The 19,855-nt window shown below is 41.1% G+C and overlaps 1 protein-coding gene across 2 annotated transcripts in view; it reads left to right on the top strand.

Moving 5' to 3' along the window:
• The window catches only part of LOC149445147 (cytochrome P450 2G1-like), a 57,526-nt gene extending 45,189 nt beyond the window's left edge, over nt 1-12,337 (top strand). For both annotated transcript variants that reach the window (XM_089654203.1, XM_089654204.1), the window contains 4 exons: nt 1,456-1,597; nt 2,857-3,044; nt 5,243-5,384; nt 8,559-12,337. In XM_089654203.1, the coding sequence (XP_089510329.1) occupies nt 1,456-1,597; nt 2,857-3,044; nt 5,243-5,384; nt 8,559-8,746 (660 nt within the window). In that variant the 3' untranslated portion in view covers nt 8,747-12,337. The remainder of the gene's footprint in view (nt 1-1,455; nt 1,598-2,856; nt 3,045-5,242; nt 5,385-8,558) is intronic.
• The last annotated feature ends 7,518 nt before the right edge of the window (nt 12,338-19,855 follow it).

Here is a 19,855-nt window from a genome sequence, read left to right as displayed (position 1 = left end):
ACCTATACAATAGTTTTATGAAAGTATCATAATGCTAAGCATCAATGTTTTGTGAGTTTTACATTTTAATCTTCTGTTTTTCGGTTCCTATGGTAATGCATGTTTTAGGCTATGTTTGCACTAGCCCATGCCCTGTAAAGTGGTCCATGGTGGATAAAATTTCAGAAGGCAGTTAAGGAGGCGTTCCTGCCATCTCCCGGCAAGCGGTAGTTTACAATGGGACTAATGCGCTGCAAACGTTTTTCCCATAGTTGTGGCACAGCCCCATTGATATGAATTGCCGAATTTGACAGGTGGTGTCTGTCACTTCACCATGCCCAGCTAGACTTGGCGCACCTGCAGCACAGGGTATCGCTGCCATGGCATGTGAACCCTGTTGAACATTGTCTTACTCCTTTAAAGACCCTGCAAGTACAGACCAATATCTGTTGGAAATAAGTGCAAGAAATGCACCACTCAGCTTTTAATTTCCTATGGTCTGCTTGCTTCCAGTACAGCGCCAATGACAGCTCCTGGTCTTTATTTATGATCAGGAGTTACCAGGACAGGCTTTTAATTATGTGACTACCGTGACATCCAGTCAGTGGTCATGTGATCAGCAAGTCCACCCCCCCCCCAGTTAAAAAGCTATGGCGAAAGGGCAGAAATGGGTTAAAGGATATATAAACATTCACACACGGAGAGTGTAAATAGAGACGAGCAGGGGCGGACTGACAACTCATGGGGTCCCCAGGCAATAGGTGATCATGGGGCCCCTGTGTCCTTGCCCAAACTCAAAAAAGACTATGAAAAAGGTACCAGGGGCATCTCATGGGGCCCCCTACTGACCCCAGCCCTCAGGCAGTGCCAGAGTTTCCAAATGGTCAGTCCGCCCCTGGAGACGGGTGAAGTACATGTTCCCATCACAAGAACAGCTAGAATGAGTAACCGAAAGCAAGAGTTTAAAGCGAAACTTCTCTTTAAATGGGAAACTCTTCTTTAACATCTCTTTCCCCCCTCCTCACGTTTGGATTGTTTTTTTGTTTTTTTTGGAGGGGGCTGGTACTAAGTTTTAGCAGGTGCCCCCTCCCATGTCTGCTCTGACCACCTAGGTGATTGGAGGCACACAACCTTCTGGGATACGTCATAGGCCCCAGAAGGCTACGGATCCATTCATACAGCACGCGCCTTGCACATGTGCAGTGAGAAGTTTTCCTTCCAGCCGCTTCGAAATCTCCTTTCACTGCTGTTGAAAATTAACATTGATTTGACCGCACTAACAATTAGAAAATCAAACGAATATTCTTGAAATGAAAATTCTTGAACATAAATCTATAAGTCTATAGCCAACTTAAGTCGTGTTAGTCCTCTTCTCTTATAGAGTGCTTTTTGTTTCATTTTTCTTTTGAGACAGGGTCACATTGTAATCTTCCAAAGACTATACAATGAGTGAATCTCCATGTTCCTTACTTGCAGGAGAAGCATAATCCATCCACACATTTCTCCATGAAGAATTTCTATACAACTGCTATATCTTTGTTTGTGGCTGGAACAGAGACAGTGAGCACCACAGTGAGACATGGACTCCTGCTTCTTCTCAAACACCCCAACGTTAAACGTAAGAGGCCAAGACAGAGCGCTTCATAATGGGACTTTGGTTGGAGCAGTATCTATTTTTACTTTTTTTTTGTCGATTGTTTCAATAATCCATATTTCTATGGTACTTTTCCCCCTGGGAGCTCAAAGTGCTTTATTTGCTGTTGGTCACTTCAAAAACTGGCATAGACTACAGCTCATATGGTGTGCATCTTTTTACTCTTAATTCTTACCAAGTGTTGCTTGTTTACTTGATGACAGCAGTGGCCTATCATGTGATATATTTCTTCTGCCACCAGGGTTCTCTAACTCCTGACTAAGTCCCGTTGTCAGAGCGAAACGCATCGGGGGGGGGGTCTCAGACTGAGTTGGCGAAGGCTGCTAGCAACTTAGTATGAATGGTGCTGCATGATGTGTGGTGGCTAGGACATGTCCCTTGCTTGTATTTCCACATAGAGCCAGGACAGGCTCTTCTTCAGTCTGCACCCTACCGGATACCATGACAGCAGCCTGAGTGGAGACGCTTTCTAGGTCCTTAATAAAACAAAGTTATTTAAAAATCTAAATCTGAAGAAAGGAAATTAGGTTGGCAAACAATCAAAATTAAAACAGAATTTTTCATCGCAGCGATTTACATTAGACTAACACACCACAATGCTTGGGTGTGAATGGGCCCTAAGGGTTACAAAGCATTTTGAATGGCATTAGGGTAATACAGCTCCAATACACATTGCATTGCAGTTCACCACAACACACGGTAACGCACTGATATGCGTTGTAGTGCACTGACTTGGGGAAAAAATTCTGCATGCCTATTGTTTGGTCTGTTCCTGTGCATTGGCAGCTCGTTTAAAAATAATAGGCTGCCTTAACAGAATGCACGGTAACACGCACCGTGAATGGGCTGTCAATCCCAACTTAAGTCAAATTTTTCTTTGTTACCATTATCTGGATCTATTATAGTTAATAAAAAAACCAAACCTTCATCCTGAAAAAATAAATCTTCATTGTTTGTCACTTTTTTAAAGCTGCCATTCAAGTAACAGGAAATGTGACACACTGTAGCAGAGAAACACTTCAGTAGAAGTGAACACTGTAGGTATAATTATTAACTTCCCATTTGTGATTCTAAGTATACATCGGCCCAGAAGTTGAAATTCCCTTTAGGGCACATGCTGTTTTTTGCTTTTTTTTTGGGGGGGGGGGGGGGTTATTAGTTACTAAAAGTTGATTGATTTTTTTTTCTTTCTTACTGACTTTGACCAAGTATCTGTTTGTTAGTTAAGGTACAAGAGGAAATTGACCAAGTGATTGGGAGATTGCGAGCCCCAGGATCACAAGACAGGGAGTCTATGCCTTATACCGATGCCGTCATTCATGAAATCCACAGATACGCTGATGTACTGCCCATGAACTTGCCACATGAGGTCTCCAGGAATACTCAGTTTCGTGGGTTTACTATTCCCAAGGTAAATCATTTGCAGAAATACTGTAACTTGTTTGCTTAATTGTATCTCTAGGAAGAATTTATTTGAATTTTGGATATAATAGTTAAGAGTCAGAACTCTATCAAGCTTTATTTTTCTTTGCTGTCTGTATCCCATTGAGGACATTATCCTTCACTTTTTGGAAGCTTGCTCAAATGAGATTTAATAGAACTCACTCTACATTTCAAACTCACATGCGTCCTGTTTACAATAGAATAAATGTGCACCAGTCAAATGCAGCTACCTGAAAACAGGGGCGGACTGACAACTCATGGGGCCCCCGGGCAATAGGCGATCATGGGGCCCCTGTGTCCTTCCCAAACTCAAAAAAGCCTATGAAAAAGGTACCAGGGGCATCTCATGGGGCCCCCTACTGACCCCGGGCCCTCGGGTAATGCCCGAGTTTCCAAATGGTCAGTCCACCCCTGGTATGTAAGTTAATAAAAAATGTATGCCCACTTTACTTATGCCCACTTTTCCAAATGGTCAGTCCGCCCCTGCCTGCAAACTACTAGAAATCCTAAAAAAACAGTAAAGATTAACATAATCCTGTAGAAGGTCATGCTGCCAGAAATTGCTCTACAGAGTGCTGAAACTGCATTTATACCACAACACGTGAAGGGCTGTCAGTTTTTTTTTTTGTTCGCTAACATAAATACATGTAAGTACCGCTCCAAATATGGGTAATGATGGTCCCAGATTTTCTCGGCACATAAAACCTTTTAGTGGGGTTTGAGCATTGAGGAAGGAGGGTCCTGCTTCCCTTTCCACTGACCTTGCAGTGCAGAATCAGAAGCTGCAAGATTACCTCAGAACCTGAAGGGTAAACATTATTAAAATAGATGAAAAAAAAAACTTTTTAATTAATGTGGGTTGTTTAGATTTATATGCTTTCACATGCATGGTGCACTAGTATGAGATCTGAGGGATCCTAAAACCAGGTCACCAGGTAGGGCCAACCACTTATTTTCCTGCCATGAGAGTGAGGTAAGTGGTTTACAAGTCTTCCTTTTTACAGTATCCCTTCTGGGCACCAGGGTTGCCAAAAATCCCAGTACCCATCAGTATTGGTCACTGATGTTTTGGGTGGGGAACCACTGTTTTTTGGCAGAGCCCCTTTCAAAGCACCCCCCCCCCAATGCTGAAGAATGTGCAGGCTGGTGTCAACATAATATGGAGATGCATGCAGTTACATATCCCTTACTATGGGGTTTCCAGTATGCATGCTTGGTGTGCTTGGCTGGGTAGCTCTAGAAGGGAGTCCAGGCCTTTATTTTTTTCAGTTTTCAAAAATTCACATTTTTATAGGTATTTGGGGCACCTAGGGACAATCTGAAACAGGGGGAAGTACCTTAAGATATAAAACTTGGAAATTTTGCTTTTTGCAACAATAAAATGTGTGCTTATGTACAACATACTGTATGAAACTACTGGAAGATATGATAAGCAGGTGCCACATTTTGTTGCTTGTACTCTGACATACTTTGTAGGCCCTCAGAAGCTCCAGAGCCTCCCATCTTACAGGTCTCATTATTGGTCCTTAGCTGGAATAGCTGGCTTTGTTGACTAGTTGTGCTTTAAAACGGAACATCACCCAAAAGGGCAAGTTCTGCTTTTCTGCCTCCTCCCCATCTCCTCTACCATATTTGGACAGATTTATGGTTTTTTGGGGAGAGTGTTGTACCTAGTAGATCAAAGTGGAAGTTTGCTCTCTGCCCTCCCTGCCTGCAGCTTTTTTTGGATGCATCACAGATTGCAGAAGGATGCAGAACATTCACAAAGCGCTGTGCAGCTCACGCATGTGCAACAGAAAGCTGGCTATGACGTTGGAAGGAGTCACAACCAGCTTCCCCCATTTAAGATGTCGGCACTGGGGACCCGAAGACTTGCACGTGTGAGGACAGCACTGGATCCTTGGACAGGTAGTCCTTTTATTAAATGTTAGTAGCTACAGTATTAGTAGCTGCTTTATTTTTTCCAGACTGAAGAACTACTTGAAGGTCAGTGGGTCTAAGTTTAGCCATTATCAATGTTTGCATTAGCAACTTTTTAGGTTCTTCCTTGTGCACTGGGTGCTTATGTTATCTGTTAGATTCTGTGCTTTTAATCTCACTTAATTGATCCTATACCTTTTTTATACTTGCAGTAACCTGACCATTTCTATTTGCTTTTTTGTGCAGGGTACAGATGTACTTGCCCCCTTGTCCTTCGTTCTGCGTGATCCAAAGTATTTTCCTGAACCATTCACATTTACTCCAGAGCGGTTCCTAGATGAAAATGGGAGGCTTAAAAAGAATGAGGCCTTCTTAGTATTTTCTGCAGGTACAAGATAATCTTTCATTTCAGCAAACTTCACATAAATCAAACATCAACATTACATTTTATATACAGTCATGGCCGAAATTGTTGGCACCCTTGATATTTTTCCTGAAAATCAAGTATTTCACACAAAAAAGGTATTGCATTAACACATGTTTTGCTATACACATGTTTATTCCCTTTGTATGTATTGGAACAAATATAAAACAGAGGCAGAAAAGCAAATATGACATAATGTCACACAAAACCCCAAAAATGGGCTGGACAAAAGTATTGGCACCCTTAACTTAATATTTGGTTGCACACCCTTTGGAAAACATAACTGAAATCAGTCGCTTCCTATAACCATCAATAAGCTTCTGACACCTCTCACCCGGAATTTTGGACCACTCTTCCTTTGCAAACAGCTCCAGGTCTCTCTTATTGGAAGGACACCTTTTCCCAACAGCAATTTTAAGATCTCTCCACAGGTGTTCAATGGGATTTAGATCTGGGCTCATTGCTGGCCACTTCAGAACTCTCCAGCGCTTCTTTGCCATCCATTTCTGAGTGCTTTTTGACGTATGTTTGGGGTCATTGTCCTGCTGGAAGACCCAGGATCTTGGACGCAAACCCAGCTTTCTGACACTGGGCCCTACAGTGCGACCCAAAATCCTTTGGTAATCCTCAGATTTCATGATGCCTTGCACACAGTCAAGGCACCCAGTGCCAGAGGCAGCAAAACAACCCCAAAACATCATTGAACCTCCACCATATTTTACCGTAGGTACTGTGTTTTGTTCTTTGTAGGCCTCATTCCGTTTTCGGTAAACAGTAGAATGATGTGCTTTACCGAAAAGCTCTATCTTGGTCTCATCTGTCCACAAGACGTTTTCCCAGAAGGCTTTTGGCTTACTCAAGTACATTTTGGCAAACTGTAGTCTTGCTTTTTTATGTCTCTGTGTCAGCAGTGGGGTCCTCCTGGGTCTCCTGCCATAGCGTTTCATTTCATTTAAATGTCGACGGATAGTTCGCGCTGACACTGATGCTCCCTGAGCCTGCAGGACAGCTTGAATGTCTTTGGAACATGTTTGGGGCTGCTTATCCACCATCCGGACTATTCTGCGTTGCAATCTTTCATCAATTTTCCTCATCCGTCCACGACCAGGGAGATTAGCTACAGTGCCATGGGTTGCAAACTTCTTGATAATGTTGCGCACTGTGGACAAAGGCAAATCTAGTTCTCTGGAGATGGACTTGTAACCTTGAGATTGTTGATATTTTGCCACAATTTTGGTTCTCAGGTCCTCAGACAGTTCTCGTCTCCTCTTTCTGTTGTCCATGCTTAGTGTGGCACAGACAGACACACAATGCAAAGGTTAAGTGAACGTCTCTCCTTTTTATCTGCTTTCAGGTGTGATTTCTATATTGCCCACACCTGTTACTTGCCCCAGGTGAGTTTACAGGAGCATCACATGCTTGTAACATTCTTATTTATCCGCAGTTGTGAAAGGGTGCCAATACTTTTGTCCAGCCCATTTTTGGAGGTTTGTGTGACATTATGTCGAATTTGCTTTCTTTCCTCCCTTTTTTTGTTTTGTCCCAATACACACAAAGGGAATAAACATGTGTATAGCAAAACATGTGTTAATGCAATACGTTTCGTGAGAAATACATGATTTCCTGGAGAAATATCAAGGGTGCCAACAATTTCGGCCATGACTGTACATATCTCACTTGCCAGTAAGTGGTGGACTTATTTATACCTCAGTGCCCATTCTACAACTCAAAAGTTACAAAAATCATAAAAAGATTAAGGATAAGTTTTACCTTTTTATAAAAAAAATTATAATAAATGCACACCTTTTTGCAGGTAAAAAAAATGTGCATTTATTATTTTTTAGAACAAAAGCTTGTAAGGCATTGCATACGCGATCAGCAGAACATGGGTGCAATGCCTGGATCCTGCAGACTCTCAGCAAGCTGTCTGTATGTACTTCATATGGGCAGGCAGTTACTTAATGGCAGGAAGAATCAATGGACTATGAGAGTGCTCACCAGCTTCCTCGCAGTTCATGGAGAACTGCAAGCTGTCGGTCTCGGAGGCCAACTGTTGATGTAGTTCATTCATTCACAGAACTCTGTGAATGAATTAAGCGGCTGTGTGGGGAGAGCCCTACACAGTTGTGCTGTTTTTAAATTGTGACAGCGGGTGCAGAGAGAAGATCCCCTGTCCTCTGTCATGGGGGGGGGACACGAAGCAGGAACTGGAACATTTCACATGTTGCACTCTAAATACAGGTGGAACGTGAAACATTTCCAAAGGTGAGATAATAATATTGATATATGAGCGCTGGGTGATGAGAGTAAAAAGCGGCCAGCATCAAGAGGCAAACCTCAGAGTCCTCCAATGTGAAACCAAATAAATATATATAAATGCAGCGCTGAAAAGTATTAAAACATATTAAAGGTAGTTGAACACTATTGTAGATATGGCATCAAGAAATTAGTCCATAAGGTGCAACGTGACAATGGTGATAAATTCAGTGTGAAGATAGTAGCTTCCGTGACTGTCGTGGCTGTGAAGAATAAGTGTATAATGCACTAACCAGATAGCACAAATGATTCTGTGTTGGACGGTGCTCAGGGAATGGGAACTCAGCATATGGATGAAGTCGCCAGGTAGGAATTAGCCACCAGGATGACACCTGGTGGCTAATTCCTACCTGACGACTTCATCCATATGCTGAGTTCCCATTCCCTGAGCACCGTGGAGTAGGTCTTATATACTCCAACGCACAATCATTTGTGCTATCTGGTTAGTGCATTATACACTTATTCTTTACAGCCATGACAGTCATGGAAGCTACTATCTTCACATTGAATTTATCACCATTGTCACGTTGCACCTTATGGACTAATTTCTTGATGCCATACCTACAATAGTGTTCAACTACCTTTAATATGTTTTAATACTTTTCAGCGCTGCATTTATATATATTTATTTGATTTCCAAAGGTGAATTTATCCTTTAACGCATTAATTTCTGTTGTTCAACCACCCATCCCATAAAATCTAGTTATTTAGCTTTGAATATAAAATTCCATATAAAACTGGACTGGTTTTGGAGTAGAGTTTCTTCCATCCATGGGTGTCTTCTAAAATGTAAATGCTTTAATATCTTTTTCTCCCCCCAAGGGAAGCGAATGTGCTTAGGAGATGGACTGGCTCGTCAGGAAATTTTCCTCACTCTCACCACACTTCTGCAGAACTTTGATATTTCTTCACCAGTGGACTTCAAAGAGTTGGACATCTCACCACAGATGGTTGGTTTTTCCAATTTCCCAAGACCTTTCAAGATAAGCTTTGTCTCACGCAGACTCTGAGACAGTAAAGGCATTTGTGTGATAAGAAAGTCACCCCAGAAATAATAAACTAAGAAAATTAAATTTTAGGATTTCATAGGAAGCTACCACCTGACAAGCTAAAGTGTAAGTATAGCTGTGATGATAATGAAGTCTGATGAACTCCAAATTGTGTGGATTGAATGGGGAATCACAGTGAACACAGCACCTCTCTCTTTTCTCCAAAATGGCGTGACAAAAACAGTCAAATTTAAATCCCATGTCTATGCTAGACAATCATGTAAGGTAACACATTTGACAATGTACAGCCATCTTACAGCTGAAGTTTAGTATATTTTTTGGGATGCAGCACCAAACACATAACATATTCCTCCATCCACATGGGGCCAGCTGTCAAAATACCAAAGCAGTGCCTGGAATTCAGTGAAGGAATGTTGGGTGGGAGACAGTGCCCGATAGGGTCAAGCACCAATTTAATTCTGGCCCGTACTTCAGAAACCATCCAAAATGTGCTTCATGTTCAACCAGGTTAAGAGATGTTTTACTAGGATTATATGATGTCCTCTGCTTTTTATAAAACAGCTCAAGCTAGAAACAATGTCATAAATCTTCATTAGCCAGCTCCTCAAAAGACTCATAATGCAGCCCTGTCGTAAATAGCCAGGTCATAAATAGTCTGGCGGAAAAACTAAGTAATAAACATCCTGTGTTTAGATTTTTTGATTACTAGAGTCAAAATGCTATCTATATTCATTAACGCAGTACCTTTTAAACGATTTACCTCGTTTAACTTGTTACCATCATAAAAAAGTAGTTGCACTGATGTATGGGAAGATGACAACCAGTTAGACACCAAAAAAGTCTATACTACAAGGTCCAGCAAAAAACACATCAACCCTTCTAAAGTGAGATGTACAATATATTCATCATATTTGTTCTCTAACAAATCATTATTTCATTATGTTCAATACTATGTTGGTTGTTGGGTTGTAAAACCTTGATGGAAATAAAGATGCATTTGGAAAAAATTACATTACAGTTGTGCCTCCTGGAGCATGCTAAAATATTTAAACAACCCTTCAGCACACCCCTAAGAAATTTGGATTGATAGTGTTTACTCTGTGAATGCCCTTATCAGGGACCAGAAATGATGCATTTGCAGCTCTGTGCTTTCTTTTGACATTAAAATTAAGGATAATGAAAGTTATGTTTCTGAAAGCTAGTGAACACATCAGATTTACTCTGCAAGCAAACTGGATTCTACATGGGACCAAATACCCAGAGGAAGTGTGCCGAAGTAGTTTTCACAGTTTGTTACTGTTGCTTATATCTGTTTTTTAATTTCTTTTCTGTAAATATGTTGCCATATATTGGTTGTATTAGAACAGGTTAGTATATTGGGGGGTGGTGTGGCTAGAGGTGCTCGGATATAAGTTTAAATGCAACAAATGTATAATTTCATCTACATTTGCATTTTTTGCAGAGGTAAGTTATAGCTTACTGGTGCATCCTCCATGCTGCTCAGTCTTGGGAACTGCCAGATTGTGCCAGCTACAGCTCACAGTTGGTTAACCTATCACAAAATTTTCCTGCGTCAGACACACTTCAGGCAAGGACACGGGCCCCATGATCCCCTATTGCCCGGAGGCCCCATGAGTTGTCAGTCCGCCCCTGCTTGATTAAACTATTTTACCATGAAAATTGTACAGCTTAGGTCTTTCAAAAAATAGTGTTTTCTGGAGGTCTACTTTAGGTCCTTGCTAAAAAGATCAGTATGATCAAATGTTTTTTTTTTTTTAAATATAACTTTAACAATATCGATACTTGCATGGTAATATGTACAACCTCTTACATAGACAATAGTGTTTTTTATTCACAGAATTGATGGGACTCTGTATCTTCCACTGTACTTTAAAACTTTCATAATTTTGGTTTGTGATTTTATTTTATAATGTCTTCATGTAACAGATATTTCATAGCCCAAATTATCCAGTCTCTGAAGGATCAGTTTGGAACTAGAGCAACCTATTCTCAGTAATTTTGTGAGACGCATGCAAGAATAATATGTTGCACTACTCCCTTAGGGGTTGCCTGTACAGCCAGGCAACATGTACTTTCACAATAACTTGCATCCAGGAGACAGTAACCACTCCTTGAGCTTTGATTTTAAGTTTTATTAGGGGATTTGAACTGGAATAGAGTTAGGGGTGTATGGGATGCCCAATGGAACTGCAAAACCGAGGACAACTCCCTGGAACTATGTACAAGTTTTCTTACAGCAGAAAATCCTCTTCTTGGAGAGCTAGCCAGCATCTCTGGTTGTACCACTCCAAGACCCTAGATTCTCCTAAACCAGCCGATCTGGGTGAGTCCCTGAGCAGGGTATCTAGTGCCTGTCATTTTAAAGTCAGACAGTCCCAGTTAGTTGCTAATCTGATTTCCCACCAGAGTGCTCCTTCCCCTATCTGGCCCAGGGGGTGCAGGTTTACTCACATAGTCCTTTTCCTGTTTTGCTGGTGGGTCGGTGGCTGCTACCAGGCCTTCTAGCTGGGATGCTCCTTCCCGGTCACACAAGTGGTCCTCTCTCAAGGGCCCGCTGAAGTCCCAAGTTTTCCTCCTTCCAAGATCCTCCTGCCTGGAGGTGAGCGCCTCTCCCATCTGGGCCCCCTCCCTGGTTCCTGCTCTCCAGCCTCACTTCCTCATCTTCCACCCAAACTCTCCTCCAACTCTTCTGCCGCTGAGCAGGCTTAGTTACTCTTAAAAGCTGTCCTGGCCTCCTGTTAGGGATTGGCCAGGATCCTCTAAGAGTACAGACCAGGCACTTCTCACCTCTGCTCACTGCTTCTACATCTTTTTCCAAAGTTCTAGAGCAGGGGGAAATCCTAGAGAGCTGGTCTAAAGAGCCTCTCGGCTCTGACCGCAATTTGACTTACCTGGCTATAACACCCAGGCTGCTACTCAGCCTCTATCTACCAGGTAAAGCTAAAGCTCCCCCTGCTACAAATATTAATGATCCAGATTTGTTTCTTTTGTTGGAATGCAGGTGGTATTTAAACCGCACTGTGGAAGGTGTATAGATACTGTTGTAATAAACAGTTTATGGATATTTTGTCTTCTCTGAGGTTCTCTAAGGTTACATGATTAAAACAAGTTGAATGTTGATGAGTAATAAGTATATATAGAACTATGGCTGGGATTCCATTTCTATGGATCATGTGGTTTATTGTGGGCAAGAGAGGCTTTACCCAATGAGAGGCAGAGTACTAATAGCTAGGATTTCTTCTTACTCATAGCGGCATTAAGCGAAATATTAAGCCCATTTTGATTGTTGGATATGTATTTTTTACCCCTGGAGATTTAAAACTATGTCAGCCTGATACCCTTTTTGATGTTTAATGCACTATCGAGTAGTTTTTGAGCCATATCATTTGTTTACACAAGGGTGTGGATCCTGAAGAAGCAAGAATATCACAAAATGTGTCCTTCCACTATGCCATCTTGGAATTGCAAATATGTGTCTGTTGTATCAAACTTGATATGGCAATTGACATAGTTTCTTGTCATTTTAACAAGATTTTAACTACATAATAAAGTTGTTCATATTTTATTGATTATGTCGTGTACAGTATGTCTTCCTTTTTAAGGCACGTTTAATGTCTCAATTTACTCTCATCATTTCCAGTCAGTGGGGTTGTGGAGAAAGACTATTATAGTACTTGGAAAAAAGGGATGGTGCCATAAGAGGTCCTACCCTTGGCCCTAATTGTGTGAGTGTGTGTACATGTGTATGTGTGTATATGTATGTGTATGTATGTATGTATGTATATGTATGTATGTGTGTAGGCTGGTTTGTAATTATGGTACTTTGTATGAGTAAATTATTTTTAGATAACCATCATGATCTCTGAGAGATTTATGGTAGAAAGTGCACTTGTGTTAACATAAAAGGCCAGGCAGAACATGGAGTGTTTTCTATGAATAAGGTTGTTGGAATATCACTGGCTTGTGTGAAACCTCTCACTTTCTTATAATTGCATGTTTTGGAAACTTGCAAAAGGGTCTATGCACACTTAAGTGTTTGAATCTATGTATCCATCCTATCCTTCATGGGAAGAACAAAGAGTCAGCTCAATTCATCTTATAGTCAGAGATAAAACGAAGATTCATTGGATAAAATTCTGATTCATGAGAAATAACATCTTTCAGTGTTTCATTATTTTATCTGAAGGTGTAATCATCCCACATTTATGTATTTTTAACATTTGTGAACTCATTGTGAAAATGTTTGAGCCCACCCTCATATACATGCACATTCATATATAAACGCACATGGTGGGGGCATCAACATACAAAAATGTTGATGGCAGTAAACCTGTTACATATTGCCACACACCAGAGTGAGAGCAATAATTCTATGACCATTATTTACGGTTAACTCTAAAATGATAACCTGCAATGGCATTAAAGTGTCATCTATAGGAAATTTTTGGTACCAAAGTTTGTCATTGGGCAGGCCCAATTTTAAGACTTTGTGTTGGGTATCTATTTACTTAGCACAACTTCATCTTTCATATTTCACCAAACAATTTAATAAAAGCCTACATTTGTGTGCACTAAAAGTAACTCTAAACTATCTTTTTACTGACAATTTGAAATTGCTAAATCATTATGCTAACATTGTGTAACAGAAAAAGTTGCAACTATCAAGGTTTTTTCTTTCAGAAAATATACTTTATACTGTTTGGGTGCTTTAACTACCGGTAATCTTCAGGCCTAAAATTATTTTTCTAATATGTGTGCAAAAAACAAAAAAAAATGGCTCTTGCAGCAAAAGGGTTAAAGGGACTATTTGGTGGCCCTAGATTCAACAGTAGCTATCTGCCAATTACAATAGATCATTTGATTACCTGTATTGACGTCTCTAGATTTTGCAGCAGAAGCATCTCAATAGAAATTTGTACCTGTTCTCTAGAAGAGACATCACAGGTATCTTCAAGGATCTGAGTGATAGGTCTCAATGCAATGTTCATCTGATAGCAGATTCCTTGAAGCTCTCCTGGGCAGTTTGTTTGCAGAGTAAACTTGAGATGCTCCAACAGGCAGCAATTTTCCTTTTCCTCTAGGCTCTAACACACCAGCTTAGATTCCTTGGACCTTGGTGCTAAGACCACTCCACACTAACATCCTCTCAAAGCAAAGGCCACCATGTTTGGTTGAATACATGCATCCATAAGAACAAGTTCCTGATTTAAGTTAAGAAAACTTTTATTGCGTGAGTAAATGAACTTTAACTTTGTTAGGTCGTTTAAGCAAGGTGTGAAGAGTTGAGTGTATATTTGTGTTTATATATTATTGTTTATTTTGAACATTTTTTGTTACCCTGTTTTTCATTTTTATATTTTTAATCCTTTCTTTGGCAGGCCCTGCATACCACTTTTAATTTCAGGTGGCCTGACTGGTTTTCTTTTCATATTTCACTTGCAGCTTTCCGAGAAGACCCACAAAAGTAATTATTAGCTAATACAAACACAACAAAGCTCACTATACCCACTAAAACTGTATCTAGTAGACAACAAATATTTGTATAATGTGAGTTTCACCTTTTTGCAAAACTGAGAAAATCAAAGTTAGGCAACATTGTAAATCACGCAAAAAAATCTGGAGGTTGGCCTCACATATGCATTGTGGTAAGGCCTGATATACAGTGCCATGTGTACTAAGTGTTGCGTTTAAATGATCCAGGCAAACATTATATCTTAACACAGCTCATTATAATGTGGGACAATGCATACAGTTGGATGAATGTATTTTTTAACCTCTTGCTGGCCGCGCTATAGCCGAATTACTGCTACAGTGCGGTCATCCAGTTTTAGAAGGGCATCTATTGACGTCCTCCCGGAACCCCTCCACCGTGGCATGCAATGGTGCATTCTGTTATCACTGTGTTTTTCGGACATAGCTGAAAACACATTGTAAACAGGATTTACTGGTTATTGGCAGTCCTCTCTTCAAACTGACAGCGCGTGAGGAGAGGAGAGTGGGTAAGAGGCAATCCACACAGGGGACATCACTGATAATCAGTGCCCTGATTATCAATGTAGCCCCATCAGTGCCCAAGAGTTGCCTATCAGTACTCGCCAGTGCTGCCTTTCAGTGCCACCTGACAGTGCTTCCTCATCAGTACAGTCTATCAGTGCCACTCATAAGTGTCATCTATCATTGCTGCCTCATCGGTGCCCAACAGTGAAGCCTACCAGTGCCCATCATTGAAGAAGAAAAATTACATATTTACAAAAAGAGCTAAGCAAAAAGAATTTTTTGTTTCAAAATGTTCGGTTTCAGTTTTTTTTTTGTTTAGCAAAAAATAAAAAACTCAGAGGTGATTAAATACCACCAAAAGAAAGTTCTATCGGTCTCCAAAAAATGTCAAAAATCTAATTTGGGTACAGTGGTGCATGACCGCACAATTGTCATTCTAAGTGCGCTGAAAGCTGAAAATTGGGCAGGAAGGGGGTATAAGTGCCCAATATTGAAGTGGTTAAAAAAAGTAACAAAAAAAGAAAAAAATCATGCATTGCAATGTGTTGTAATGGCACTCTGCAGGACATATGCACAATGCACACAAGCTGGTGTAAACGGGACCCTACACAATCTGAATTACCGCAATGTGTTTAGTGTACATGTGTATGATGTGTGTGGGTAATTTTGGATATTTTTGTAGGGGAGGGTGGTTTTTTTTTGTCTGTTTTATTCATTTTTTTTTTTGCTTTTTTTTTTTATCAATGCTGTCAACAGGCTTTTAGGAAATATTATGGGTTTAAACAAATCCTTGATATTTTACTTTTGAGATAAAGAAAGAGATTGAGGAAACAGAGCCCTTAGTCATCTTCTTCTTCTCTACAGTCTGGCACGTACTAAAGGACACATAAATGCTTGGTGCAGAGCACTTCTATGTGTAAACTTGTAACTCCTATTTACTATCTCTTCCATTACAAAAACATTGCGCAACTGTGTTCATTTAATGGGTCATTAAATGGGTCATTAAACATGATGATGTGCCTGTAGCACGAAAGGCCTAAGGAGGAGCTGTGCAGAGCGTGACGTCATTCTGCCGCCAGAGCCGCGAGGAGGCCCGGCGGCCATCTTTAAAAGGGTCAGTAGTGCATTTCTTATACTGACACATATATATGCATACTGCCCTGTTTTATCATTTGTGAATAAACTATATTTTGGAACATACTACACTATCTCTGGCACCTGTTTTTTGGGGCTCCTTTGTGGAGCTATTGCCCCTACAGAGAAGGTGCCTTTATTATCCAGAGGAGGGAGTATTATCATTCAAGTGGATTACCCGACTGACCTTAAGGAGATCTCTGGATCTGAGCTGGAGCTCTCACTATATCCAAGCCTGATGACCAACCCTTAGATGGATGCCCACCACCTGGTTCATGGCAGATTAAACATCTAGGAGGATCATTACTACATGCGCATAATCCATGCGTTTCTGGTGAGTGTGCATTGCTACTATTTGAGGCATTACGCTCTGGAACTTTTTCATCTTTCTAGAGAGCACCGTGGATGCTACCTGTTCAATCTGATTGACTTATACGTTTTATCCTATCATACTTTTGCTGCATTTTATTCATTTTTTAGCGCTGCACTTTATTATTCTTATTGCTATTTTAAAGGTATTGTGGTTGCCTCAAGTGTTCTAGCTGCTATACGTATGCGAGAGCGCTCACTACATTTTGCATTAAACATGAAAAGCATCCTAAGGATTGGATCCTCTCCACTGTGCACCCACACCTGCTCACAAGGGACGGGAGAGAGAGGTGTGGGGCAATCTGAGGACACATAACCGCGGGGCCAAAGTCTGGACAAGATTTGAAGGCATGGAATAGTAGAAAAGAAGGAGAGCCAAATGTCCTAAAGAATGCACTTATGATGGTTGATTAGGGGGCATTTGTTGAGAGTAACAACAAGTACATCAAGCAAATGCGTTCCCTTCTTCAGGAAGTCTAGATGCAGGGAAGACCATGAGTGTAGCTCATCATTCTGTAGTAAAAGCAAGAAACTCTTTATCTCAGACAAGAGATGAGCTATATTTTTGGTCTTCCCTGCATCTAGACTCCTTGAAGAAGGAAGAGTCTTCTCTCCCGCAAAGCATTGGCTTGATGTACTTGTCATTAATCTCAAGAAATGCCTCCTCATCTATCATCAAAAGTGCATTATTTCGGATATCAGGCACTCCTTCTTTCCACTATTTCAAGTATATGTGGGGAAAAAACCTCAAGGCTGTACCAGAAAGGCAGCAGCCCAAACCCTAAGAGGGTTTACCGCCAATATCCAACATTGGGTACAACTGACTGTAGGGACATCTCCCTACCCACCCACACAACCACCCACCTACAACCAGTGACTGATCAAGTCAGTCTTCAGCACAAACAAGATCTGAAGGCACACTGAGGTGGTAAAGAACAGGACATGAAAGGGATCACAGTGCAAGAAGATATAGGTGAGGAAAAGTGGCAGTCTGTGCACACTATGGGTGGCAGAGCAGTGATGGTGGAGAGAGGGGTTGGTCACTTGTTTTTGAATGGCTGTGATCAATGGCTTGTCCATAACTGATCACAGTTAGTGATGGGCCAAACACCCCCCTGTTTGGTTTGCGGTCAAACATTCAAACCTAAAGAATGTTTGACCACGAATTTCGAATTTAATGCAAGTCTTTGGCACTTGAACTTGTGAATTAAAAAATGCCCATTTTGAAGGCTTATATACAAGTTATTGCCCATAAAAGGGGTACGGGGACTCGGGTACTGCCCTGAGGGACATGAATTGGTGAAAACTTTTTTTCAAAAAGTACCATTTTTAAAGGGGCAGTCATTTTTCATTGCTTACAGTAAAAAAAAAAAGGGGGATCTCCTTAAACTACCTTCAAAGTTGCACATCTGTACAATGTATAGAACCTGCTGCAGCAGGACTGACATTCTATTTTAAAAATTTAATTTTTATTTGAAAAAAAAAAAAGTGCGTGGTCCTAAAAGCCATAGCAGGCCCTTTTAGGTCTGGTAGGACTTTTTTAAGGGGAACCCCACCTGCCACAAATGGGAAAAAGTGCGTGGGAGTCCCCCAAAAGCCATACCTTTTAGGCCTGGAAGGACTTTTAAGGAGAACCCCACCCCAATAAAATGGGGGGAAAAGCATCCTCCCTAAATTCCTAGCAGACCCTTGATCCAAGCACAGGCCTGTCAGACCAGGAAAGGGGGGAGGGGCGAATGAGTGCCCCCCTGCAGCTTACCAGGCCATGTGCCCTCCAATTGTGATGCTGATTGGGACAAGGGTCTCTTCCTCACAACCCTGGCACAGTGGTTGTAGGGGTCTGTGGGCAGGGGAGCTCATTTGCATCAGAGTATACCTTTAACCTCCCTGGCGATTTTCCCGAGTGTAGCTCGGGGTAAAGTTTCAGCACCACAAGCGGTAACCCCGAGTGACACTCGGGAATACCCTGCAGCGTTGCTCCGGGATGTCTTCTTCACTTACCTTGTCCTGCGCTCCCGCGATGTCCCTCCTGCAGTGTCCCTGGCAATATCCTCCGGCGGATGCCGGCATCTGTCATCTGGGTTTTGTCCCTCCGACGTCGGGACGTACGGGGACAGAACGGTGGGAAATTTTAAATTGACAAAAAGTGACATTCACTAAATTCACTAAAATTACATAGTATAACATTCCTGTATCAAACCATTTCACATACATTTTGTCCCGAGTGCTTTGTCCTGTGCCCTGCCTGCATTTTTACTGTTCTTTCTGCCTGGAAATTGAGAAATGTCCATGGCGTCCAAAAAGCGTCCCTTTAGGTCAAAAGCGGTTTTAGACCAGCTAGAGAACAGCGATAGTAAATCAGAACCACTTGCAGAATTGAGTGATAATGATTCTTGGGGAAATTCCTCATCAGACACTGAAAACAAATTTGCGACTTTGCTCATTATTATATTATTATTTATTAACCAATAGCCGCCCAGCCAATAGCCGTTTGGCGGCCGGGAAAAGGCTGTAGATTTCCGGGTGGACGCCATGTTGTCCTCCCGCACATGCGCAGTTTTCGAGCTTGCAGAGCTGCGCAGCAGCGAGATCTGTCACCGGCCGTGTACCTCGGACACGGCCGATGACATCTGAGTACCAGCCCCCGTTGCCGGTACCGTGTGACCTACTGTGACCAATCACAGCAGGTCACATGACAGTTGTATACAATGGATGGCTTCATTCATGCTATCCATTGTATACTAGTGTCTAGCTGTGACTGGTCACAGCGATCACATGCACGTCATGTGATTAGCTGTGGCCAAATCACAGCTAAGCACAAAAAAAAAACCCTGAATGAATTGATGTTATTCAGGTAAATGCTTGCTTATAGCAAAGTAATTCTTTGCTATAAGCAAATTGGGTAAAAAAAAAAATACTGATCACTTCCCCAAAGTAGTACAATGTTACTATGTACTACTTTAGACATAGTGAAATATGAAAAACAAAAGAAAAAATGTAATAAAAAATATATTTTTTTTCATACTGTCACCAGTGTCCCTGATCACCGCCATGCCAGTTATATGATGATGATGCTGTACTGCACTGGTGACAGTATGTAAAAAACAAATAGTGAAAATAATTTTTTTAATTTTTTAATTTTCCAAAAAATTATGACAAACAAAATACAACTTAAAAAAACTCGCCATGCCTCTTATGAAGTACGTCGGACTGTCTACTTTGCAAAAAGGGGTCATTTGGGGGATATCTGTACTGTTCTGACATTCTTAGACCTCAAGAAATTAGATTGGCCGTCAGTACTTCAGGATTGATCAATATTCAGATCTATACCATAGTTTGTGAACTCTATAACTTTCCTACAAACTAAAAATTACATCCTAATTTGAGTTATTTTCACCAAAGACATGTAGCAGAATACATCTCGGCCTAAATTTATGAAGAACAATTATTTATTTGCAAACTTTTATAACAGAAACAAAGAAAAACGCTTTGTTATTTTTTCTAAATTTTGATTTTTTTAATTTAGCAAAAAATAGAAACCTCTGCAGTGATTAAATACCACCAAAAGAAAGCTCTAGTTGTGTGAAG

The sequence above is a fragment of the Staurois parvus genome, unplaced genomic scaffold (assembly GCF_062004578.1).
Source record: "Staurois parvus isolate SC_StPar_1 unplaced genomic scaffold, SC_StPar_1.0 ptg000746l, whole genome shotgun sequence".
NCBI lineage: Eukaryota > Metazoa > Chordata > Amphibia > Anura > Ranidae > Staurois > Staurois parvus.
This window is presented reverse-complemented; position numbering and strand designations above follow the sequence as displayed.